The following is a 26,474-nucleotide window of genomic DNA, read 5'->3' as shown; positions in this document are numbered from 1 at the left end:
AGACTGGATGCTCCTTGCTCGGACGCTGGGTCTGGAAGAGCTTATTGATCCGCTGGTAGCCTCGATGGTGCTGAATATAACGTACTCACACGAAGGATAACCATACTGGAGCTCAGAAGGAAAACGAGCTGGGCCATAGATGGGGAGGGTATGAGTAAAATCAGCCTGCGTGCCTAATACACGGTCATTTCTGCCTGCATCGAACATTCTTCTGATGGGGTGGGGATCCAGTAGGAACTGCCACACGGGAGTGGGCTTGTCCCTTCCTTCCCTCTTCCTCTTTTTTTTAAGCCAAAAAAAAAAAAATTCTCTGAAGTTTTACTTTCCCCTAATTTCACCTGAGCATACGCAATTAAGCACAATGGCCACAACAAGTGAATGCCATTTTTTGCTAAAATACTTGCCTTATAGCTCATCCCATCACGAGCCAAGCAAGTTCTGTAACGCAAGATTCTTGCAGTACATCAGTCACTTTAAAATATAGGTGAGGCATTTTGATCTTTATGTTGTAAATACAACAGTAGAGACTAAACTCTTGGCAGTAAGCAAGGCGTGGTAAGTGTTCATACACAAATTACAGTAGCTTCATTCTGCAAGCCCATCCAAAGATTCATCTGAAGACCCCTCAGACGTAACATCCGATTCTCCATCCTCTTCATTGTCTGAGAATTCAAAGGCAGTTTTGGCCGTCATCTTGCTCATTGCTGCTGTCTTGCTTGCCCTATGTGAGCGGACGCTGGCCAAGCTAGGAGTCATTGGAACTTCAGGGACTGATGAAATCTCTTCATCAGAAGAAGAAGCTTCGCGCCTTACTCTTCTCCTATTTGGAGCAGTTCTGGCCGATCGCAGCACAGGCGATGGGGGCACTGCGGACGTATCCATTTTAAGGCTAGCATCCAAACCTAGCTTCCCTGGTATCACAGCAACAGTTGAAAACGTTAGCCATTGGAAAAACTTCATTGAGATTAAGTTACCATGTTATAACAAAGAAATCCACAATGAAGCAAAACGCGTGAGACAGGAAAACACGAGAATGGAAGAAAGAAAAGAAAGAACAAATGCCATACCAAAAATAACATTAGCCTGCTCCTGTGACAGTTCTTCATCTGGGTGATCATCAAGAGATTTAAGGCGTGCTGCCATTCGATTTACTTCTTTAATGAGTTCCTTGTCAGTTGACAACGATATGATCATGCTGTTCAGAAGCCCCCTCATGCACTTGATTGCCCCTTGCTCTGATGGCCGGAACTGTATCAACAAAGCTATCTTACATAGTGCTGAGAGGTACGATTTTCCAGCAGAGGTCTTCTTATCTGGGCAGCTTGCCACCTATATAACCATACCAGTACCACAGAACTCAGGTTGGATTCAAAAAAATTAGCTCAAGGATTTCAAGTTCAGGTAAGTGCAGTCATGGTATCAAAAAAAAGCAGAGGCAGTGAAGCAATAAAAAGAGCAGCGGCAAAAACGTTAATTTCCTCTCTAGAACAAACTAACACAGGTCAGGTCTGCAGAAGTTAAATGCAAAGCATATTTCGAAACAAAGAAATGGTGGACATTACTTCTGAAGCAATACGAATGGCAAGGCCCTCCTCCCTGCTTTCAAAGTCATGTGATAACTGAACTGAACTAGAAAGGCTTTCGGAACTTATCTCACTGGATCGTTCTTCCCCATATTCCTTTGAGAACAAAGGAGTTTGTATCATTTGCAACATGAAACGTGACACTTGGATTGCACGTTTTCTCATTTTCGACACAACAGTGCTAGATCCCCCTGGATTACCATAAATACCTGGCCACATAGATCGCATGACTGGAATGAAAGCTCTGGAGACACACTTCTGCAAAGACAGATATTCACACAAATAGTTGGCACATTAGAAATTTCAATAGACTGCAAAGACTGAGATTGAGCCTAGGTGCATCAGATACTTTCCCATGTTTAACTTGCCTTGTGATTGCGTGAGAGTGCTGGATAATGCTCAAAGAACACGGATAAGCACTGCTTTAACCTGCATGCATATACAAAGTAGTAATTGGAAATCTAGTAGAAATATAAAAGGTAGTATTACTTTGAAATGCAAAGAATGCAAATATTAACCTTTGAAGATCCTTTGTTCCATCACAGAAATACAAGCTGATGAGCTTGCATAAAATCAAAGGATGTAAGCAAGTGGATATGGTTGGATAATTCTCACTGAGCAGAAGAATCTTTGCAAATCCCTCACCAAGAACAGCATGAACGCTTTCATGATCATCACCTTCAACATTGGCCCCCCAATCATCTTTATCAAGCCCAGAGTACAATAGATCGAGTAACCCAATGTTTGCATCCTCCTTTAAATTTGATAAATCCACTGAAATAAATCCACTTTTTTCATCACCAGATTGTTGCAGATCCATCCCAGTGGCTCTGTCAACTGCTTGAGGACCATGCCATGTGGCAAGATCAATTAATGCCTTACTAGCCATGATACTGACTGGAGCAGGGCCATTAATAAAGGACAGGCGTAACTGCTTTACTAGCTCTTCACATGGGCTCCTTTCTAACAGACCATAGAGACAAAGGCATCTCATAGCAACCCTTCGGACATCGACATGAATCTGTTTCGCCTGCATTCCATGAAATTGAGAAAAAGAATACTAAGCACGGTAAAGTATAGTTGCCAAAGTAATGGTCTGACCAGATAAACTGAGTTGCTATTAATAAGAGTGTGTATTCATTTGTGTATACTACGCAAGCATGTAGCTTTAAAGCTGAACCCCACATACCCCTGGAAGCAATAAAGAATGCAGTAACTCTGAAGGTTCAATGGCTTTTCCATGGAGGCTCCACAGGGAATCAATGTTCTCCAAGAGAAGACCAGTCACTGCAAGACAATGTATCCACTGCATGTAATCAGCAGTTCTATCTCTGCAAGGACAAGCAAGCTCCTCGACTACACCGGTGATAATTGCTTCAAATTCACCTGTAGAAGCATGCACTTTTCTGGCCAATTCTGACACTGCTCTGGCCCAGTCCCTGTCCCCACCAAGACTAATTCCATCTCCTATAACAATCTTACTCCCATCATCATCAACTTCATAATCTAGAGGCTTAAGTAAAAGTTCCTGCACAAAAGCTCCAGCAATCTTCCTGTTTGCAGTATCTGAGAAATCAAGCATGGCACCAAGTAGTAGTAGCTGCCGGCATGTGAAACGGTAATTTGGTCCTTGGAAAGAAGGGGAAAAGCATAGTATATGTCAGTAATCTATAAGTACCAGGTCAGCTAAGACTAAACAAAGAGAAGAGAGTGTATGAAACTAATGTATGACAAATTGTTTGATTTATATAATATAGCTACTATATTTGCATGATCAAGCATTCAGTCTCACCTGCAGAAAGGTGTACCTTCACTAAATCAACATAATCAGATATTGTAACAGGAAGGATACCCTCTAAAAGGTCATTGTTGTCTGATGCTTCTGATGCATATACTGCAGCTTCAGTGCCTGTAGTAGTTGCAGCATCGGAACCTTTGGCCTGCATGATGGTTCAGAAAAGGCTTGGAAGATGCAAGACAGGTAAATTGGAGAGTTCCTCAAGTTAATGAGTGACAGTTATGGCAATATCATTCTAATATCAAACTAAGAAGACATATTAAAAATTATATTCAATTCCACAAAAAATCAAATCATTATTCAAAATCTTAGTCAGGGGCACATAAATATGTAAACTCGCAATTCGTTGTACTTCAATTTCAGAGCGTAGCTGTGGAGGCACTTTGACTAATGTCACATGCCTGTAAAATGACATAGACAGCCATACAAAGAAATAACTTTAATACTTCAGTCACCAATCTCAGATGTCATGAATCAATCAGGTGAGTTCAATAAATTTGTAATGCATATAATGATTGTCCTGAAGATCATAATCTTTTGTGTCTGCCTGAAGTAGACATAACATCAAATATGTTGCTCCAATGGTTTCTTTGAGTTTCTTCTTTGCTTCTCTCTTTCTCGAGTTTTGCTTGTTACTTTATTCTTCAAAAAAAAGGGGAAAAAGTAGTACGAGTCTTGCCTAGGGTTTTGAAGAAAGTAAGAGGTAAGGTTCACTGCAAATTGAAAACAAAAAAAAAAAAGAAAAGAAATAGAAACACATTTGCAACTCTAGTGTATAAGAGAACTGATAGTACAATTTTTTGCATTGGCAACAACCATGCAAAGGTAGATGCTCTCTTTAGCATTCCCCTTTTTAATTTAATTTGTTTCCTTTCCTTTTTTTCAATTGTAAATTAAACCGTGCTTTTCCATCGAACACTCATCGCTGATGCTTAAATTTGTTAAATATTTGATTATTTAATTTTAAGATGAAACCATATGCCCATCACTTGACTACATTATTCAAATTGCTTATGGCATATTCTTTCATTTTCATTTTATGTATCATCCTCATTTGCATGCCAGAATTGTAAATCTGTGTGCCTTATTTAAACACCTGAACTCATTTATGGGTACTGCTTATCTGTTTCTAAACAAGCTTTCTTTCAAACTCATTCTGCAACTTCCAGTCCAGGTTACCTCTGGTCCTTTCATAACATTTCTTAATATTCAACAAAAACTTGAGCATTTCTCTTTACCAAGGCCTCAACTCAATAGAAATGTTCGTACATCTTAATATGATAATCATGACTATCTTCATCACAACTTAGTTCTTTTCCTTTTCAAGAACTTCCATCAATTGTGGATGCAGGGCACCTAGTTCATTGGGTTTAGACAAATTTCTTTCTAGTAGAAAGATGTATTCAATCTTAAATTTTAATGAATATAATGTAAACATAAATCATCAGGTATTCTTACTGACATATGACTGGTCGTGTTCATTTTGTTTTACTCCTGTTTATATAACCATACAGAATATGACTATCAGAAAGGAAGTGGCTAATGGTTACATACAACAGTATTTCTTTTTCCATCTATTTATATAACATCATCTAAAGGCATTCTCATTAATATTAGCCACACATTACACTAAGGCATGAGCAAAATTGTTTGGAATTTAAATCAATTATCATTTTACATCAAGCTAGTTCCTATTGTAGCAAAGATGCTGGTCATGTAGGAATATAACCATAACCTTCCAGCCTTCTCACAACTATTTCTCATAAGAACATAACATGCGAACAAAAAAAAAATCTAATTTTGAAACTGCTTCAAATGTAGACTTAGATAAATCTACAAGAAATGACATCAAAACGCACAGCCATACATGGATCTAGAAAAAGGCACTTCAGATGAGTTGAAAGCACCAAATAAACAACATAATTACCAAAACATGAAGACATTAATAATACTGTTGGTCACATTTTAGAAGAAAACATCAGATCAAATTCTCAATGTGTTTGAACTTCTAAGCTTCCAAAAAGGTGAAAAAGTACAATGCAAGACTCAATTTGAATATGTAGGCTTAGGGAATAATATTGGTGGCAGAAGAAACATGGAAAAAATCATAAATATTTCTTTTATTCCTCACCACTTTGTTATAGAGTTGCACTTTTACAGAACATGGTTTACAATATTATCAGATATACATTTAGATCTACTTTAATCATAAAATACAAATTCACATAATGCCAATATATGTGTCAAAGAAATAGTAGGATAATGTAAAATATGAAGACATAATAGAAGTATTTTCCTTACTTGAGCTTGAGTTTGAAGATGCCTGCAGACAGTTTTCCAATAAAGAGAAACCTCTGCTTCCATAAGCTGAAAACTAGTAGTGAATTCCCCTAACATGAATCCCCACAAACAATTATAAAGATTAGTCAAGCATAAAGCAGCTTCATGAGAAAATTGATGACATTGTCCATATATAAAATACATCGATGGACGCTAAAAGTACATGCAAAGCAACGACCAAAAATTGATATCAACTCAAACTAGTGTTTTGAGACCTAGGTGGGTTGACCGAGTTGACTGTCCAACTCACCACATGACGACAATTATGTGCTAGGTCATTTAAAAACCCAAAAATGTCTTGAACCCCTTTGACCCAGCTACTCAAAAGGCTCAACTGCTCAAACTATCTAATCAAACCAGCATTGACTCATCCAAATGAAAAATGTAAGAGAAGGGAAGAGAAAAAAAAGAAAAATAGAGAGACAAAGAAAGAAGTTTCGCCATCTATTCGACCACTTTTCCTTGTAATAGCCATCTACAGTGCCACCAAAGAGGTAGAAGGAAGCCAATCATCTTCGACCACCAGATCTTAAATTATTCTCCTCTCGCCCTCAACTCCCTCAAACCATAACAGCATAGCCATAGAGCATCAACCACATCCAATGGGACTAGAGGAAACACGGTTAGATCCGCGGGAGTGGGCAGGATAAGCAGATCCAACAGAATCAAAGGATGATGCAGCCAAATATGGTAGGAAGTGCGGTGGAGCAACCATATCTAATCTCTTCTCCTCTTCTTCCTCCTTCTTCCTGTAGTTTTGGGTGGCCCAATCAACAAGACCTAACCCTTTCTTCCTTTTTTTCCCTTGTTCTTCATCTTGCTCAAATGGAACCCTAGATCCAAGGAGAGAGATTTCGATGGTTGAAAGAAATATGGGTGGGTTTGGGATCTGGAAAGGAGAAAATAATGCATCTAGGTTGGTACAAGATTTGGGAAGGAAGGATATATATAGATCATGTTGACCCACAAATGACCTGTGGTCAAACTTGGAACTGTGACTAGCCACCATGGTGGTTCAACCCAGGTCATCATGTTCAAAACAGTTAACTCATTGTACTCAATGATTGAATTTATAATATCACAAGCGAACGGGTCTCGCTTCCTCTTTTTTTATGAATAAAATGTAAAAATGAGATGAAAGAACCAAACATGTTCTAAAATTAAAAATTTTAACCTTGATAACAAGGACTCATACTTCTAAAGCATCCTAAACTACTTTGAGATATAAATAAGCCATTCCATGGAAATCAAAGTTCCCAATCCCATGCATGTAATTAAGTGATGGAACATTATGTTCTATCATAAATTTACCAAATTCACCTTACAAACAATTTCACCTCCCTCCATCCACTTCAATAGACAAAAAATTGATGAGCTATAAGATCTCATTGCATGATCAGCTCCATGATGGCCATCTTATCTATTATTACGTGAAAATACAGCACAACAATACAGGATAGAAAAGTTTCTAATTCATATCATATGCATATGTTTGTATCAATCATTGTTTTTCTCATTGTAGCCTTATGTTTAACATTATTATAAAAATTAAGGCTTTAGCTTCAATTAGGTTCTTTGATCAATAATCCACGATCAAGCTAGAAATGAGTCAGGTGTGGCCAAGCCACAACAAACACAACTCATTCCTAATTGGTGCAAGGCAAGCCCAAGTCTCGCCCAAGCCCAAAAATATATAAAGATTCTAGGTCAAGGCCAAAACTAAGCCTGAAGCTTGCGCAAAGAGAAAGGGGAATTGATGAGTAAAGATGAGGGACACAGAGAGAGAAATTGGTGCAGAGGAAAATAGGGAGAGCGAAGAGGTGGGGTAAGAGAGAGAAGGGTGAGGGGGGATTGTTTTGTGCATCAAGAAGAAGAAGATGGTAGGAAGCAAGGGGAAAAAAGAAAAAGATAGACAAAGAAAAGGGAATGGAGAGAGAGCACCTATAGGATTATCGAGAATTAATGAGACAAGATGAAGCTAATAGTGAAAACAATGAGATAGATGGCAAAAAGGAGGAGAGAAGAAGGAAACAAATATATAGAGGTTTAAAAAATATTATAATCAATTGGGTTTTGGATCAGGGCCAAATTGTACCAAAAGTCAGCCAAATCAAATCGAAATTCATTTTAGTCCTTAAATTTAAAGCCCAACCCAAGCTTGAATTCTACATTGCCTCACCCCAAATTTTTTCAACAAGCTTGGATCCAAATCACGACAATATGCAGCCTCCAAGATGAATGCAATGCCATATATCAAGTATCAACTTCTTATCACTCTGTCATGACCTATTTCCAATTCGAAAAACAACTTGGACTAATGAATCCCAATTTTATAAGCAAAATCGTGCAACAAGACGGAAAAGTTCACTAACTTGCCTTCTATACTTCCAATAATAAACAAGACCTCACCCAAAAAAGCTAACTAGAAAGTATTGTTTAGATTTTTTGGCCCTATATAAATATCCAAGATCTTCTCAACGTATAACTAATATAGGACTAAAAATATGCTCCCATGGGTCCTCGCATACTCTTCCAGTTTAAGCTCTGACATCTTCGCTAGGTTAACAATCAAGCTCCAATCACAAACATTATGATCGGCCCATGGTCAACCCCAAAAAGGCCCTGCTCTCCCAATTTAAACCTTAGCATCTTGGCAAGGCTAAAAGATCAAATCCAATCACAAACACCATGATCAACCATTGGTTAGCCACAAAAAGAACTGTGCTGCAATGTCTTCTAATTACATATGAATCATGGACCAGGTCTGCTCTGATATCATTTGTAACAGCCTAGGACCTCACCCTAAAAAGCTAACCAGAGGTATTATTTGGAATCCTTGGCCTTGTATAAGTATCTAAGATCTTCCTAGTGCACAATCGATGTGGGACTAAATACAAGCCAGCAAGAGTCCTCCCACTTCTAGTACAAAATAACCATTTGGAGTCTCCAATGCCTAGTCCATACCAACTTTTTAAAAAAAAATTGCTCAACTAAGATGCATGGAGAATAGCAACAAAGAATGAATGACATGAAGTATCAAAAGAAAAACACTTTAAGCTATTGAATAAAGTTATATTCATGATCGTAAACCTACTCAACTTACCTTCACTTTTATTAGAAGATTTCAAATAGTGTCTGATGCTCTGACCTTCTTGAACCAGCACAATGCCATCTTTTAGAAGGGCCTCCATCACAGCTTCTCCAACTGATTCGTAAGTCTCTACATCAAGAAACCTCAAAAGGACAACTGGATCTCCCCCACAAGACTTTGTAAGCCACTCATCTTTCAGCATTTTTAAACATTCTTTTGTTACAGATGAAGATCTGTCTGAAAGCCCCCTCTGAAGGATAATGGTCCTATGCTTGATGCTGATGTTTTAATAAAAACAAGAAAAATATTTAGAATAATGGCATCACAGTTTTTTTTTTGAATTTCATTTTCGCTAACATAATGTGTCATTACCTAAGACTTTGAAGTGGAAATTTACTTGCCAGGACACAATATGCTGATCTGCGCACTGACTCACTCACGTCAAGCGTGGACCCGACAATTGCCTCACTTGTGGCATTAGAAGGGAGCAGAGATAATACTATTGTTTTCCGAACCTCCTAAATACATCAAACAGTTTAGAAGATCAACTAGAACCGTGTAATGATATTTATGCACAACTATAACTAGGAGAGAAGCATACAGCATTTTGTTCTTGAGAAAGAGTTTGTAGGAGGAGACTGAGAATGTCACCATTCTCAAGATCATTGGCAAATCGTGACAGAGCACGCACTGCAACAGCACGGATTGCAGGGACTTTGTCTCCAACCCGCTCTTTCATGTTGTCAATCACCTCATCCCACAGCTGGTCACTCACCTCCGCATCATCTGGCAATCGCATTATAATCTACAAACATGGAAAAATTGAATGAGCGGTTGGACTGTATCATTCAATAAAATACCTAAATATACTGAAAAAGAGACATACAAAAACAATGACACGGTGAGCTGTTTCTTATTCATCAAAACAAGTTGTCTAACAATTGAAACACAATTCTACAAAATTCAATTTTCGGTTTGCAGGAACATTTTTATAAAAAAAATCCTTTTTTTCCTGAATTCAGTACAAACTACAAAGCAGATATTCTGGGTAATGAAATAAAAGAATTGAAATCAAATGATGGAATAGTCGCTATATCAAAAACAACTCATTTCATTCTTGCCGCAAACAATTAAACCACAACCAAAAATATTCAAGGAGTACAAGAAATGGGCGTGATTTATAGAATGACGGATATCGAACAAATGGAGCACGAAAGAACTTGATTTGGTAGAAGAGAAATCTCAGCAGCAGAGGAACCCCAAACCCAGAGTATCGACTTAAAAAAGCACTCAGAAATTCATCAAGCAAATGGATTGAAGTAAAAACAAGAAAAAAAATAGCCAAATTTAACTAATTACAAATCAGTTGCAGTTTTTTTCCCCGGAAATAAAAAATTGCAGAAAGGGTCTTGTTGATCCTTCAAAACCCTAGATCCAGAATCGTGGAAGGGCACAACACCTCGGAGATGATCTGGCACGACCGGAACCTGGCGGTCCGGTGGGCAGCACCGGAGGCGACGAGGAGGAACCGGAGGAACTCCTCCAGGAAGGCATCGGAAGCGGCGGCGTCCTTGGCGTCGGGGACGGCAGCGAAAGTGGAGACGAATCGGACAGTGCGCTCGGCGGCGAGGGTGCGGCGGGGAAAGTCGAAGAGAGGGGTTATGGCTCGGACGAAGGAAGGGAAGAAGAGGCCGGAAGGAGCGGAGGAGCGGAGGGTGGAGAACTCTCTCAGCTTCCGGGTGTGGACGGCGTGGGAGAGCCGGCACTCGTCCAGAACCCTCGCGATCTCGCGAGCCAGCCGCTTCTCTTGCCCCGTCTCCACCATTGTTCGCACTCTCTCTCTCGCTCGCTCGCTCTTTTCCGCTCTTCGCCGTGAAGATTTGAGGGTGCGGGCGGGGAAGGGAGATTTGAATTGAACGGTGCGATTCGATGAAAGCCAGATGAATCCCCTTTCGCTGAAACTGGGGCACATTAGAGGCACGCGGCAGGTAGGGGTGGCAAAATATGACCCGACCCGCCAATCCGACCCGTGTTCGACCCGCCATAAACAGATTTGGGTTTGGCCTAAACAGGTTCGGGTCATAAACAGGTCGACCCGTTTAACCTGTTTATTAATTGGGTCGGATACGGGTTTTAGATGTCTGACCCATTTAAACCGTTTAACCCGTTTAACTGTTGGGCAGGTTAAACAGGTCTAAACAGGTTAAACGGGTTAAACAGGTTAAACGGGTTAAACAGGTTAAACGGGTCTAAACAGGTCGGGTTGGGCAGGTTAAACAGGTTGGGTTGGACAGATTAAACAGGTCTAAACAGGTTAAACGGGTCAGGTTGGGCAAACAGGTTAAACAGGTCGGGTCGGGTTGGGTAAACAGGTTACCTGTTTATTAAACAGGTTAAACGGGTCGGGTCGGGTTACCTGTTTAATAAACAGGTCAGGTTCAGGTTTGCAATTCCTGACCCGTTTAATAAACAGGTCGGGTTCAGATTTATAGTTTTCTGACCCGACCTGTATTTGACCCGACCTGTTTATGCCTGACCCGATCCGATTGCCACCCCTAGCGGCAGGTGATCGCACGTGCAAACATCAAAAAAAAATATTTTTTAATTTTTTATTTTTGGTACTTCCGCTGCTCACACGATCTCAACTAATTGAATTACTAAAATGTAAACTATACAGTGGCGCAGGAACAGAAGCATAGATTACCTAAAACGTTAGAAGAATAATGATGTATTCTTCAAAATTTTAAGAAAGCTAAAAGCATAGATTGCCTAAAACTTTTAAAAAAAACATGGAGTCTCTCTCTCCCGGCAAACAAATATTGGGCCAAACCAAATGCATTCAAGAAATTGTTAGGAGGACAGGGTGAGTAAATTAGACTATTTTTGTACCAAGGTGAAAGAAGAAATTAGAAAAAAAAATTAATTATACGTATCGAAAGGATGTTTAAAAAACAAATCAAGCTTTCGAATCATGAAGTCTTATATTAGTTTTTATGATTACAATTTTTTATATCATAATTATACATGAACCTTTCTATTATAGGTGTGAGTTTGTGCTCCATAAAAAAAATTTGTGGAGTTTAAATCTCTCTCATCGGAGGACATGAATAAATTCTTTGCAAACATTCTGACACTTCACATATCCAAACATATTTAGCATGATCAATGAAGTTGGATAATTGCATGTAAATTATTTTTTAAATTTTAATTTTTATTGTTTATTAAAAAATAGGGCAAAGAGCCGTATAATATGAGATGGAAGATATAGTATTAGGAGCCGGCCACTTTAACTATTAATATTATTAGTTATCATAATCTCATCACGGAATTGCTACCTCTCTACTCCCCCCTAAATTTACCAACTGCAGCTTAAAAATTCCCATCTTTAATGAGTGGTCCTATTATAAAAATTATCAACCCCAAACTTGGCCAAGATAAACTACTATCTTAATTCACTTCAGGCTCAGGCCTTCGTTACGAGGTGAGGATCTGAAAAATGGAGATTAAACATCTTCAAATGGAAGGTGGAGAAATTTCTCCATCTAAAAAAGTAATTGAGTGGTCAATATCTGGATCTAAGGTATGCCATTGTAATACTATAGATTTATTTTTTTCTCCTAAATATCGGTTTCATCAGTAGCAGAGTTACGGCATTATTTTCTTCCATCTTCCTACTAACCCGCTCCCTCCATGATCCAAGCTCAAGATAGCGGACCACTACTCCCACGGGCTCGGCGTCGTCGGCACCGACGAGATCCCCCGGCGGTCGGAGCTCGTCGTCCTTCCGAACCACGCGCACCTTCGCTTCTGCCGAGACCCCGAGTCCGATGGCGGTGGCAAGGGCTCTGATTCCGTTCTGAGACGTCCCGGTAATTGGCTTTCCATCCCATATATTATCTTCTTTGCGTTTTGGTTTGGTTTCTTGTTAAAGTATTTTGCTGAATTCTTTCAAACAATAAGGGGAAAGGAAAAAGAAGAAAACATTCTGCAGATAAAGTTAAGAATTTCCTTCAAGTTTGATAATGGAGCAAGAAATGGTAAAACATGTGATGATATTTACGAAGAATAACAATTTCTTTGTTTAATGTTTTATGTTTTTCGTTGGACAAACAGTTTGGTTTGAAGTTCTTTCATGTGTTTTCCCTGCACTGGAAGAAGTGTGACCTTTTCTTATAGATTGCTATGGTACTAGGTTTGATTGCTTCTGTTTTAGCCAGGAGAGAAAGGCATTTGATTAGGGTCTTCTTTTTTTTTTGATCAAGGTCATTTTAATATATTCGGAGTTATCTTTCCCAAATTCAGCAACCAATGGCCAATTTACTTGACAATCTATCGAGGTATGTTCTCATGGATAACTGTTCAGCAATTTCCATTGAGTGTCATGATATGCATTGTTACGTTTTTTTCCCAAGTCGCTTATATTTGCCATGCAATATTTGATCTTCAACTTTGACTACATTAAATGGGAGCTATATAGCTTGATTTTCCACTCACATGGTTTAAAATCTTGTTTGAATGTTTTCTTTTTCTTTTTTTTTGGAGAAAACATGTTGGATTGTAAGGAGAGATTGGGTAATAGAACACAGAACTAGGAGTTTCCCATAAGGGGTTACTTTATTTCTGGAAAAAAGTTTAATTTTCCTCTAAAACTAAAATGCCAAAGTTAAAACTACAATTTTTTTGCTAAAATTGTTTGAAACCAACTGAATTTTTTCACAACTGATTACTTTGTCAGCCAATTGATTATTGCCAATTGTTCTGTAATGAAATGGATCCAAAACTGATCTTTTGAGCCTTGCCTAGCCAAGATCTAAGGATGAAACTCATCTATCTGTAATTCTAGCGAAAGATAGGATTGTTTCAGTTTTCATGAGGACCTTAATTGAAAAAAACACTAGTTTGCCAAGATACCCGAATATCTATAGGCTTGGCTTTCTTAACAACAAATCACCCAGGCTAGGCCTTCCATCAATATGGTACTTCTCCAGCCTAGGCCTGCAATTTGAACCAAATTATTGATGAACGACTTCAACTCAGCTTGATGATGGGCTCACTCAAGCTCATTTATTTACTAATGAGCCAAACCCAGGCTCCAACTTTAGGTTTGGCTTGCAAAAAAGCTCGTAAGCTACATTCAGATATGAGCTGGCTCAAAATAAATAGATGCACGAATTCTGCTTTAGTCTCGCCTTTAAGCTTTGTCCAAGCTAGAACCAACTTTGAATCCCGTGAATATAGGGAAGCCCAAACAGCCCATACAGGCTTCTTTCCAGCCCTTCTTCATGATAGTTCTTCGGACCACTATATGACCTGAAAACAACAGTTTCTGCACGATTAGACATGAACATTCCTCATGCTGCGTCATTCATCCACCATAGGAAATTGCCTGTTTCTCAGAGTTGACAGCAAAAGAGTGCCACAATCTGTTTCCAAAGCTCTCATATGGCTACTTCATTATTAATTAGAAGTAGGCCATATTTATTTGTACGAACTTGTGGGAAAGTTTTATTGCATTTGATGTTTCTTGGGCTGATGCTGTCAAATATCTCTGGCTTAGTTTAGTGTGTGACATTCTGCCTTGCAAATTAGGCTGTACTGAGCTTTAGTAAGGAGTTGATTTTGTACAAAAATCAAAGGCAGATCTTGGAGCCATTTCAGGTGAATAGGAATGTTTCTTTCTTCTTGAGTTTGAAAAAGAAATTAAGCTTATACTTGATGATGTGACTTTGAAGGATCATCCTTTTGGAGGTCAAGTTGTAAATGCATCTTCCCTTGGTCGGGCAATGTCAACAGTTTCTTCTAGTGCCTTCTGTTTGCATGGTGAGATCTTTCCTGATGACAAAAACACTGATATACCTATGCTGCTTCCGCTCATAGATATGTGCAGCCACAGCTTTCAGCCAAATGCTCGAATTGCCCAAGAAAAGATATAAACGGACCAAATATGTGCAAATTATTTGAATATTCTCCACCTCATAAAGATTTTGATTTTACATTGTTTCTGGGATGGAATTTACTTTCCCAGATTCCAACTTTCAAAATACCAGGTATCGACCATGTCTTGACCAAGGATGGGTATAGCATGGTGTGCATCATATCACTTGCTAGCAAAGTTTATCAATCAGTACACTTTGATATGATCGATGCACCTCTGATACTGCTGATTTGGCTTCCATTTTTCATTTTTCTTATGGTTTATTTTCTTAATAATTTTTCTTTGCAAGAAATATGGTATTGGCATGACTTTAAGTGCTACTCATGGTTTTTGATGTGTCCTGATTAGTGTTTTTGTTGCTAACTTATTAAATAACATTAAATAACTTGCAACTAAAATTGTATTGAAAACATATATGTGCTGAAGTTAACTATTGAAGTGCAATTAGGTTATTGGAAATAATTTAATATTAATGAATATTATGTTTTTAATTTGATGAATTCTAGGAAACCATTTTCCTGGAACACATAAAATTTGTTGAATTGATGGATGTTATGTTTTCAATTTGATGAACCATGCTAGTTTGTTTTTCTTGCAAATCATTGAATGAACATTAACAATTGAAATGATTTACAATTCATCAAATCTAAAAACACATTGGAACATAACTTGCAATTTCTACCTTTCCTTGATTTTGATCTTGGCTTCATTCTAAGGCATGAATCTGGTCATTAAAGCCATTAGATCCACCTACATTAAAACCTCCACATTATTTTTTCAGTTAAACACTATATGATCCTTAATTTTTTTAAAAAAAATGAAAAAAAGTTCAGATGGAGATCTGTCAAGCTGGAATGATTCTCTAGCCCAAAAAATCGATGATCCTTGCTTCACTCCTGTGGCATCCAAAGTAATTGTGGCTTCTCCCGACGCTAGTTCCCACCTTAAAATGATGGAGAACAAGTATAAAAACCTTTAAAATCCCATCCCAAGCTATAGTGGGTGGTAGCACTCATTTTGACAACATGGGATGTGTTGGACTCTATATGTCTCGTGTTGGTTCTCTAAATTTGAAGTATTGTTACTTTCTTTTCTGAGTCCTGCTGATGTCATGATGATGGAAAAGGTTAGGCTTCATTGGCTGTTACATTTTCTGTCCCATTAACTGGTTGTGGTAGCAATACTCTAACCATTACATATTATATACCTTGTATCCTCAAATAAAACATAAAAACACTCCAAACTCCTTATTTAATCCCATGCTCAGTTTTTGACTTGATACCTGAATTCATAATGACTGAAGTGTGAGAATTCAAAACTAGAAATACTGAGTTGGCTTGAGATTAGCTTTCCAGTGACGTTCGCATGTCTCAAATATCAAGTACTGTAATTGCACAAATATCGGCATCAACAACTCATAAACTGCAGAATTTGTTTCTTATTATTATGAGATCCTCATTGCAAATCCATGCTCCAGCTTGCTTCAGACAATTTAACTAAACTGACAAATTGATCAATTGGCTTGACTAGCAAGAGTTCTGTCTATATAAATGAAGGATTTCAGTCTCTTTTTTTAAAATAAAGAACTGTCAGTCCTATAAACATGGAATACTCTCAGAAAACTCGATTCTCATTGATTGAGCTCTCATTTATTCATCTCATCACCCGTACCTTGATGGTTTGAGCAAACCCTGCAGATCGGAGGGCAACTTATCGTATCATTATTTTCTGTTCTTGAGGAATTAATGATAATTTCAACAAATCAGGCTATGAATATAACTGTTGATATGAGACAGTGTCTTTATTAGTAATAAATATTGAAACAGTTTCTTTGTTAGTGAAAAATATTGAAACCCAAGGACATATTTGTTAAGAACCAACGGAAAGCTTGAGAGCTCATATAGTAGTTTAGTACAACAGAATATGCTGCATTATTCTATAGTGCAATGGAATTGACATGGTAGTTCTTTTTGCCTCCTAACTACAAGCTCGCTTTTGTGCTCTAATTCAGAATTATCCAGGCTTATAGTATCTTGAATGTGCAATCAGAAAGTGGCCTTTATTGTCTGCACACCTGCAGCCTCGTGCCCGTTTGCTGGGTGTTTATAGTATTGAGCATCTTTTTTTTAAACAACCATAATGTTGCTATCGCAAAATCAACATGCATCATTTGGTTTTTGAAGATTTTCTTTGTGTGATGTCCTTTTAATTTCTTTTCAGGTAAGCTTGGGGGGTCCTGGATTGGAAGATGGCCGCTTAGCTGCCTTACAAGGACTTCTTTCGACTGACAAGGAAACAGTACTGTGGCATGATTCGAACGCTCTAATGCCATTGTCAGAGGAAGCTCCTTTAGGAGTGTCTTCAACTGTTATTTCCCTCTCTGTCATTACACTGGAGCACTTCCCCACAAAGATAATGGAGGTTGAATCCATTTTGAAAGGGAATGTTTCCAGTTCAACAGGACTGTCCGTCCAATTCAGGATGCAAAAGAAGTTGATGATCATAGATGTGATGCAAAAGCTTACTCAGAGAGTTCAGATGCTATTGAAGGACAAATTCACTACCCCAAGTTAGTATGTTTTTACTGTCAATGGCTGTAATCTAAACTCTCCCAACTTATGAATTGCCTTGGTGGATTATCACTCTCTTCTTTGTTAGCAAGCTTCCATGGAAAGAGCTTTTTCTGTATTTTGTTGCTTCACATGTTAACTTGGACAATTATATCGTTCCATCCAGCAACTTCCAGCATGTTGCTATTCTCCCATTGGCTTTACTGCCCAAGTCTATGACAACATTTATATATTGGGTTCGAGTTACTTATCACTGCCTGACCTGAAATAGAGTTTTGAGATGTTGAAGCTCCAGAAATACTTTGGAAAGTGTCGGATGACAGTTAACAAAAGCTAGAGTCAGCAAACCAAATTTTGTTCTTTTCTATCCAGAGGAAATCAACGTCCCCAGAGATGATTTGATGGAGGTGTGCCACTTCTTTTCTGTTCTATTTCTTTCCTTTTGCAGTTTATTCTTAAAGTATGCAGTAGGAGGTTCGATTTTGTATGGTTTGTTCTTAGATTCTTCTTCTAGCATGCCTAACCAACTTTTATCAGATAGGATTATTATATTTTGAGAACTGGAAGGAAACAGAGATATTTTTTTTTCCTTTTTAAAAACAAGGGAACTGGAAAAGTTGCAGGATGATTAAGCAAGTCCTATTAGTATGCTCTCAGAAAAGAGATAAGGTAAACTATATTTGTATAAATAAAGAAATATTGTTACAGCTCCATAGACACCAATATGATACGAGGATTGTTAACTCTCTATAGATTATTTTCCCCCCCCTGAAAAAAGATTACTCTTGAATCGGAGTTCAGAATTTCTCCTTTTCTGTTCAGAAATAAAAACATCAAAACTTATCAAAGGATGCAACTGAAATTTTACAAAAAATAAAAAATCCAATTGAAAGCAAGAAAACCAAGATAACACATATTCACATCGTCTAGAAGGAAACCAAACATAAACAAATAAAGAAAAAAAAAAACCTAGAAAAAGATCATGAAAGACATGCACTCCCATGAGATGCCATCTCTGAAGTCATCATACTTTTCTCTGTAACCTACGCAGTCATGGGAAGACACTAGTATAACTCATTACAAATTTAGAGGAGGAAAGGAAACTCCAAGGAAGATCAAGAAGGAAGCTTCTTCCTCTACTAATCTTCTCCCATGAAAGCTTTCAAATGTTCAAATGAAAGCTTGACCTGCTCTTCCCAAAGGTGACCTTGAGAGCTGCCTTGTGAGGTCCCGAAAGACGGGTCTCATCTCGAGAACCATAGGCTGCAGCTGGTCCTTCATCTTCTCATCCTCTTGCTTGATCCTTCTCACTTGGCTGTGGACTGGAACATGATATTCCTTCCTCAAGCTCTCCTTTTCACCTCTCATGTTCTGCTCCATGTTTTCCATTCCAAGAACTAAGAGAATAGCAGAGGAATACTCTTATGCCAAGGCCACCTTACCTCAATCTTCTTTGGGTCTCTTTTATCTATGCTAAATAAGAGTGGAGGGGGGAGAGGGGCATGGTTTGCATGTGAGGACCAGGTAGGAAGGGAAGGTGGGTAGGAAATATCTTTATACTTTGATCAGTTGGAGACGGCTACTTTTGAACCGTCGGGGAAAGGAATAGTGTGGCTCAACCATCTTTTGTTTAAGCAAAAGCCATAAACTTTAATCAGTAATCAAAGTCTATCCTATGCCTCATCTGATTATTGAGTTTGAAGCCCGGGTCAAAGCAAATGTTAGGCAAGTGAAATGAGTACGTATGCACAAACTAAAACTTGTGTGCATCCATGGAAACCCATTTGGAAGAGAATCCATGGATAAGATGATGTGATCATTGATCTAATAACTATTTAATAGCTTTAATGACATACAATGTCGAGAAGCTAATAGCATTGCTGATCGAGATGCTGACATATGTGGCGAATCATATTGGAATTACTTTTTGGACAACTATGTTGAACATTCTTTTTGATTCCTATAAATTAGTATGAATAAAATTCATTTTTACCAAAAAAAAAAAGATATACAATATCCATCTCATTTAACTTTTTATACTTCACAAAAATCTCATTAAGAGGTTTCAGATTTTCTTTTTTCCTCTTGGAAATACTGGTTTGAGTAATTTTAGACTTGGGCGTTTCTGTGGGAGGTATTCAATCTAGCTTGAATTGGACTATGGATTCTTTGACATTTGGCTCCGGGGGAGGGGTTACTGGAATCGGCAGTTTTGCTGTTAATATTGAACATTTCTTGGTTTTGCTTCAGAGGCTTCAGGAATGAGACAAATATGTTCCAGATGACCAAACACTTGTCTGACCCTTGGCAAGAGGAAAACTCTTTTGATTGGTAGGTGATGTCATGAGATCTTTTATGGTTATTAACTACTAACTGAGAGGGAATAAAGAGCACTTGTTTAGCAAGCAATCAAAGATGTGCATAGCAAGCAAAGTATAGGATCTAAGTAGTTAGGGACTAAGTAGGATGAGACATCCAAGTTAATAGAATAGCAAAGACTGGTTAAATGGGTGATCGTTCCTTCCTTTGGCATCAAAGAGAAAATAAAGGACCCTAGAAAAACTATTGGGCCTATAAGTCAAGAGTTTCAGTGGAGAAGCTAGTTAATTCTCAAAATCGATTGGAATTAATTAAGGGACATGGATCTATGCAAGGTGTCCTGTGATGGAATCTAGAGACTGGAGCATTACTCAAAATCGAACTCTCAACTTCTCCCTCAAAGGGCAAGAGAGAATACATTCAAGCAAGTGCTAATCTTTTTTTAATGATATATATGCAAAATAAGTATTTTATGAGGACATATATGCAAATAATAATTTTATGAAGATATTCTTTTCTTTTTTTTATATATTTACCCTTGTACCATGTAATGCCATTAAAAATTAAATGGCTTAAAATTAAAATAACTTTAATACCCTTATGGGTAGACATGCAAAAAAATTTATAAGAGTATATACGCAAATAGCAATTTTACGAGGATATTCATATTTTTTTATATTTAAAAACATATACATTCAAAAAATCTATTAAAAAAAAAAAAATCAAAACTCGGTGAGAGTTGCCAAATCTTTTATGATTTAGCTAGATCGACAAGTCAAAAAAAGATCAAGTCAATTTTTTTCATTTAAGATCCTGACTCAATCATGCTGGAATATAAGATTGATCATTTTGGTAATATTATTCTCTATTTGATTTTGATATAATTATCATTATTGAATTTCTAACATCTATATATTCTTCATTATTTTTATAAGATTAAAGCATATTGTCAAAAGACTTGACGTAGTGAAGCCTTAAGTAAAAATAGTACTTAGAGTGAATTTAAATTAATTATAGATGCATAGATTAGTAAAATATTTTTAGTAATTTGTAAATGTTGAGTTGTTGTTCGTTTGTTGGGGCGAGAATTTCGTAAAAGCAACATAATTTATTCTATAGAGCTAATATTAACATAAGATAATGCGACATGATAATTTTAATTTTTTTATTAAGAACAACTGAATTATATTTACTAAATTTTGATCATTATTATTAGATTTGTTAAGTGCATACCTTCCTAAATATACTAAATTACATGAATATCCTTGCAAAGTTGCTATTTATGCGTGCATCCTTATTATTATTATTTTTTTTTGCGTATCTACCGATAAGAATATTTCAGTCACTTCAAATTTAAACCATTTATTTTTTAACGATGTTAGATGGTATGGATGTGTGTGTGTGTGTGTGTATATAAAGAAGATTATATGAGCAAAATAAGTATATTATGAAGGTATACATACAAATAACAACTTTACGAGAATATTCATGCAATTTTGTATATTTAGAACGGTATAAATGCAACAAAACCTTTCCTAATACCTATATTCTTCATTTTTTTATTTAGCGACATAAATACATATATGATACATTCCATACTTTTTATGTTTTCAGCTCTGGACATGATAGAGTTTCAAAAATGCTATTTACCGCATGTTCATATATTACTTTGGTTGCGTAAAGATTATAAATATCCAAGACCAGTAGATATAGATTGATAATTTGTGCAAAAATTTTGGATGAAAAGAATAATCCGCTTGATTATAAAAGTGCTGCAAAATTTATGATGTATGATCCATGTGGATTTGTGAACCCAAAATCCCCATGGGGATAACCCTTTTTTTCAAGGAAAGTCTTAAGATTGTTATAACTCAACCATAGCCCTTCTTTTATCTTGAGAAATGCCCTATCGACTGTTTATAAAAAAAAAAGTTTGACAACAAAGCGCCTGCCTTAGGAGCATCCAACAGGGCCTTATTTAATCCAGCATTTACAAACGGAATCTCCAAGCAGATTACCTAAAACAACAACACAATGTCGATTAACTGAAGGTTACTAAGAAACATCTACAAATGTTTGCCATTTCTAACAAATGGTGGAGATATTTTTTTTTTCTCCAAAAAAAACTCATACTCATGATGGCCCTTTATTTCAATGACTATTTAACTAATTATAGCCACTTCCTTCAATTCTCTCATTATAGAACAAGCATGACATCGAACATGACAGGAGGCCATCAGAGCGACTTGCACAGCACAACAGATCTGGCTGGCAAGGAACGCCCGCACCTTCGGCGAGCGCAGGGTGTCACCGAGGTTTGTTGCGGAGTTTGCTCGAGTACAGGCAATGGAGATCAAGCCCACCCTCTCTTCAAATAGACTTTTGATAGCTCGGAACACCTAGTGTTCCCTCTCTGCTCAGGCAACTCCTCAGATGGTGTTCTTCACCTAGGAACTCCCACCCCCAAGTTTTCTCAAGGTCACCTTCGACGGATTGGTACTGAATGGAGGCGTGTGGAGTGGTGCGGGCTTTGTTATACAGGACCCGCACTCCAGGATGGTGGCAGCGAGTGGCTGCCAGTTGTTTGGCACGTCGATTTCAGGGGCAGAGCTGCGAGCTGCCTGGGTTGGTCTTCGACATGCGCGATAGGTGCTGCAGGCCAGCTCAATCGTTCTAGAGGGCGATTCGGCCACGGTTATCAGGTGGATCCAGGAGGAGCTGAGGGGTGAGAGCACAAACCACCCCGTGGTCCAGTATATAGGGATAATGAGAAGGGATGGGCCAAACATGTATTTAGATAAACTAATGGGGCGGCCGACTGGATGGCTGCCTATGCAGCTCACCATTTAGGGTACACCCTCTGGACGGGGGAGGGAGAGCTTCCACTAGCACTCTGTGAGTTAGTGTTTTTTGACTTTATTGGGTATATTCGTACACGTATTGTATAAAGAATCTGTTTGCAGCCAAAAAAAAAAAAAAACAAGCATGACATCAAACAACAAAAATTCTAAGAGTTTTTTTTTTGTAGACACATCCTCCTAAATATTAAAATTTGCATTAATACCCTCTCAAAATTGATATTTGTATGTATACTCTTATAGAAAACTTGATTTGCGTGTATACCTTTCTTTTTTCTTTTTTCTTGCATATATGCCCACACCATCTAACATCATTAAAAAGTAAGCGGTTTAAAATTAAATATAACTAAAATACCATTAATAAGTAAACATGTAAAAAGAAATATTTATAAAAGTATACATGCAAATAGCAACTTTGCAAGGATCTTTAAACAATTTCATATATTTAGGAAGGTTTACACGCAAAAAAAAAAAAATATTTTTGTCTATTTCAACTTGTTTCAATACTAGAATTTTAGTCTAGTACTTGTCCCTCAATATTTTCTATAAAAATATTGCTCAAGTAAAAAATTAATTCGATAATTAGATAACAAAAAGAACTATAAAAGTTTTTTCACTAATCATGGAATTATTCTACTTTATTCTTCTGCCTTTATAACAATCGCTATATCTTATTTCATTAAAACATAGCTTATAATATTTATTATTATAGATGCATATATGATGATATATATTAGAATATAAAAAAAAAATTAAAATCTCTTAAAAGCATATGATAGATTGCAATGATCAAGCTTTCTTGCTACTATTATACTCATGGATAGAAAAAGAGCATCGATCATCCTCAAGCAAAATTATTGAAGGACTTTCAAACTCTTCAAACTTATTAACAATCTCTGCAACCATGTGGTAGAAGGCTACCTTTTACATTATGTACCTTAAGCCACTTTTCTTGAGAGCTTCGATTTTTTGGAAGAAAAAAAGATCTAGTATATGGAGCCCATCTTTTCATAGCAATATTAAATCACCCACCAACTTGCACGTGAGAAATTATCTAGCTATAAAAGATAAACATTGCAAATCTCATACATAAACAAATAAATATTGCAAATCTCTAACAATATTTTTATTTAAATAATTTATAAAACTAAAGACAAGATCAAACTATCTTTATGTAAAAAAGGGATACAACAAAAAGGGATACAATAAAAGGAGAACTTCAACGACAATAAGAGATGCAGATTTTGGTGACGAATGGAAGAGAAGAAGGATTGCCTATAGTGAAGGGAGTCAAATGAATGGTTTTGATTCCCGATAAAGGAATGAAAGAGAGATCGAAAAAAAAAATTCAAAGAAGGTAGAGAAACCAATTTCTAGCGGGACTCATTAATCTATTACCCGCTTTAGGGATAAAAAATAATTTCATAATTTTAATTAATTTTTAGTTTAAATAAATATAATTTTGGTAAATCACGTCAGTTGAATCACTATGTTCAAGATATTCATATAAAAGTGTTTGGTAAGAGCATACATGCAAATTTCAATTGTGGAGAATGTTAATGCAAATTCCAATATATAGGAGGGTATTTATGTAAAAATTTAAGAATTTTTTTTTGCATTTATACCTTCCTAAAGATGTGAAATCGCATAAATATCCTCCAAAATTTCTATTTGCATCCATACCCTTAGAAATATTTTTTTGCATGTTTACCTATTAAGAGTATTTTTATCCTATCAATTTTAAAATACTAACTTTTAACGATACTAGATGATATGAGAACATATGCAAAAAAAAAAAAAAGGACATACATACAAAAACAAGTGTTTATAAGGGCATACATGTAATATCAATTTTAGGAGAATATTCACGCTCATTCCAATATTTAGAAAGGCATGTATGCCAAAAAAAAAAAAAAACTAAATTCTAAATACATTGGCATGCTTATGAATTGGTTTATAGGTCCTGTAACAAAGACTTCAGTATAAATTGGTTTATGAATCAACATTTTCTTCAATATGATCACCCCGGTCCAAAAATTTAGTTGCCCTGATGTCTAATCTTAATTTTACTGGACATAAGTTAACATTCACTCCTCCCTAATTAGTCTTATGTGCCTATGTGCTAATTTAGTTACCAAATACTCCTGCTGTAACAAATTTTGTGGCTTCATTAACATGTCATAACAGGCCACAACATAATTCCATTTCATCCAGCCCATGCAACTCTGAAAATTTTAGCGACTATCTCCTCAATATTTGATACAAAATATTTGATGCCAGGCACATCTCACAGTCATCTCTCAGTCATATCTGATAGTCAAAATGTAGATTTCACCTCACCCACGCCCCCCAATTCCATATTAGAACACAACCATGTCCTTGCAGAAATAATAAACGATGCAAAACAATACACAGAAAACTAGTAAAAATAAATCATTTCGTTCCATCTATAATTTTCTATTAAACTAGTTTCCAGATCTTAATACCTCAGAGGTGCTCTATTAACTATCCTAATCAGGGAGAGATAGAGAGGATTAGATAATCAGCACTGTAGAAACATATTCTAAATTGTACCTTGTTAAAACAAGAAGCAACAAATTCTACAAACAACACACAAGGCAGAGATTTTGGATAATCCTTACACAAGAACCGGATCCCACTTGCAAACGGCTCCAATTGGTAAAAAGTACCACGATAAATATTGCAAGCTTACCCTCTGAGAAACCATCACAAATATAGAGAGATGGTAGTTTAAGATATTAGTGAAAGGATAGAAAGACACAGGCATCAAAGATTTAATGGTGATTAGAAGAATAGCTAGCATGCTTCAAAGAAATAACTGGAAGATCAGGACAAAAACGTGCACCTGATGTAATGTACGAATAGATAGGCCCGTGATAAAGACTGGTGAAGAAGCAAAGTATTCCAAAGGCAAAAGAAGCACCTCTAAGAAAATATTTTCGAAAGCAAGGATTTGAGAGAATCCCCGAACTGACAAGAAACTTGAAAATTTTAAACACTACAGGAAGACCATGCTAAATCAAAAGACTGAGCTATAAATATCTAAAGGGCCATTACCCAGTCGGCAATCCAGAATCTTAAATAGGGGCAGACCAAGGAATCAGAAAGTGGCTGCCGTAAGATTTGAACCTACGCCATTGCAGCTGTCCATGCAAGCCTTTTTACCATTACATCATAACTACCAGGAGAGCAATACAACAATGGATGATCACAAGGGAATTTGATCGGTCATAAAAACTAGAAGAATGCCAGCCTAAAGGATAAGTTTCAGGTGTTCTAAATTTATAAGGAAATATGGGTAATTACATAATAGCACAATTACCATGGAAAAAACCTCAATTGCTTTTTGGTGGTTTTTATTCCTAGAACACCTTTTGCTTTCTATTTAACTACAAAAATAATGGAGCTCCAAATCTGTAATTTTAATTTCAGTGAGAGGCTTTTCATCGCGAAAGTAAGCAATTGAAACATTGCAACAGTGTGAAATTGTAACTAGGAAAGGAAGGGGACAATCACGAAATTTGAGAGTTTTCGTGAAACTTCAAGAGACTGTTATTATTTAAAATTACCAAAATTTGGATTTCCGACACATCTGCCTTCGACCCTGGAGTCATACCTAAAGCTCTGGGGAGGACTAGCTCAAAAAAACAAATGCAAGCGACAATTCCATCCGAAGAAGAAAAATGGAATTATGTAGGATATATTTATTTAGTTTATGGGACGCAAGTAGTTACAGTAGGACAGAAGTCAAAAAGCCATAAGATAGGGTACGAAATTGCAATGCCACATGATATCACTCACTGTTGGAGAGGGAGTCCGTTGTGAAATCCTGTAGAGATTCATAGCAATTGGATGGCATGAGCCGTGAGATGGGGATCACTCACCATTGAATGGAGTTGGAATCCATCATCACTATATCCCAAGGAGGTGGGAGATTGGGAACAGATGAATTACTACAA

The 26,474-nt window shown here is 37.0% G+C and overlaps 2 protein-coding genes across 3 annotated transcripts; one reads left to right on the top strand and one right to left on the bottom strand.

Annotated features, from left to right (window-relative positions):
* Positions 1-280: 280 nt before the first annotated feature.
* Positions 281-10,710, bottom strand: LOC103717356 (condensin complex subunit 3). 2 transcript variants are annotated; one of them, XM_039117698.1, is made up of 13 exons: positions 10,272-10,710; positions 9,414-9,617; positions 9,185-9,330; positions 8,825-9,090; positions 5,683-5,771; positions 3,376-3,523; positions 2,970-3,212; positions 2,773-2,870; positions 2,102-2,613; positions 1,952-2,012; positions 1,563-1,841; positions 1,068-1,329; positions 281-911 (listed from the first exon to the last, which is right to left on the bottom strand). In XM_039117698.1, the coding sequence occupies exons 1-13, from the start codon at positions 10,635-10,637 to the stop codon at positions 586-588; spliced, it is 3,000 nt and encodes a 999-aa protein (XP_038973626.1). In that variant the 5' UTR covers positions 10,638-10,710; the 3' UTR covers positions 281-585. The 2 variants fall into 2 exon arrangements, with proteins under 2 accessions (XP_038973626.1, XP_017700726.1); XM_017845237.3 differs by having other exon boundaries at positions 2,773-3,212; positions 10,272-10,709.
* A 1,476-nt stretch (positions 10,711-12,186) lies between these two features.
* On the top strand, positions 12,187-17,511 carry LOC103717342. The gene is made up of 4 exons (XM_008805679.3): positions 12,187-12,392; positions 12,513-12,681; positions 13,075-13,149; positions 16,968-17,511. Exons 1-4 carry the CDS (start codon positions 12,309-12,311, stop codon positions 17,033-17,035), a joined length of 396 nt encoding a protein of 131 aa, XP_008803901.1. The 5' UTR covers positions 12,187-12,308; the 3' UTR covers positions 17,036-17,511.
* The last annotated feature ends 8,963 nt before the right edge of the window (positions 17,512-26,474 follow it).

The sequence above is a fragment of the Phoenix dactylifera genome, unplaced genomic scaffold, assembly GCF_009389715.1.
Source record: "Phoenix dactylifera cultivar Barhee BC4 unplaced genomic scaffold, palm_55x_up_171113_PBpolish2nd_filt_p 000261F, whole genome shotgun sequence".
In the NCBI taxonomy this organism is placed as follows: Eukaryota; Viridiplantae; Streptophyta; class Magnoliopsida; order Arecales; family Arecaceae; genus Phoenix; species Phoenix dactylifera.
The sequence above is the reverse complement of the archived record's forward strand: the minus strand, read 5'-3'. Positions and strand labels throughout refer to the sequence as shown.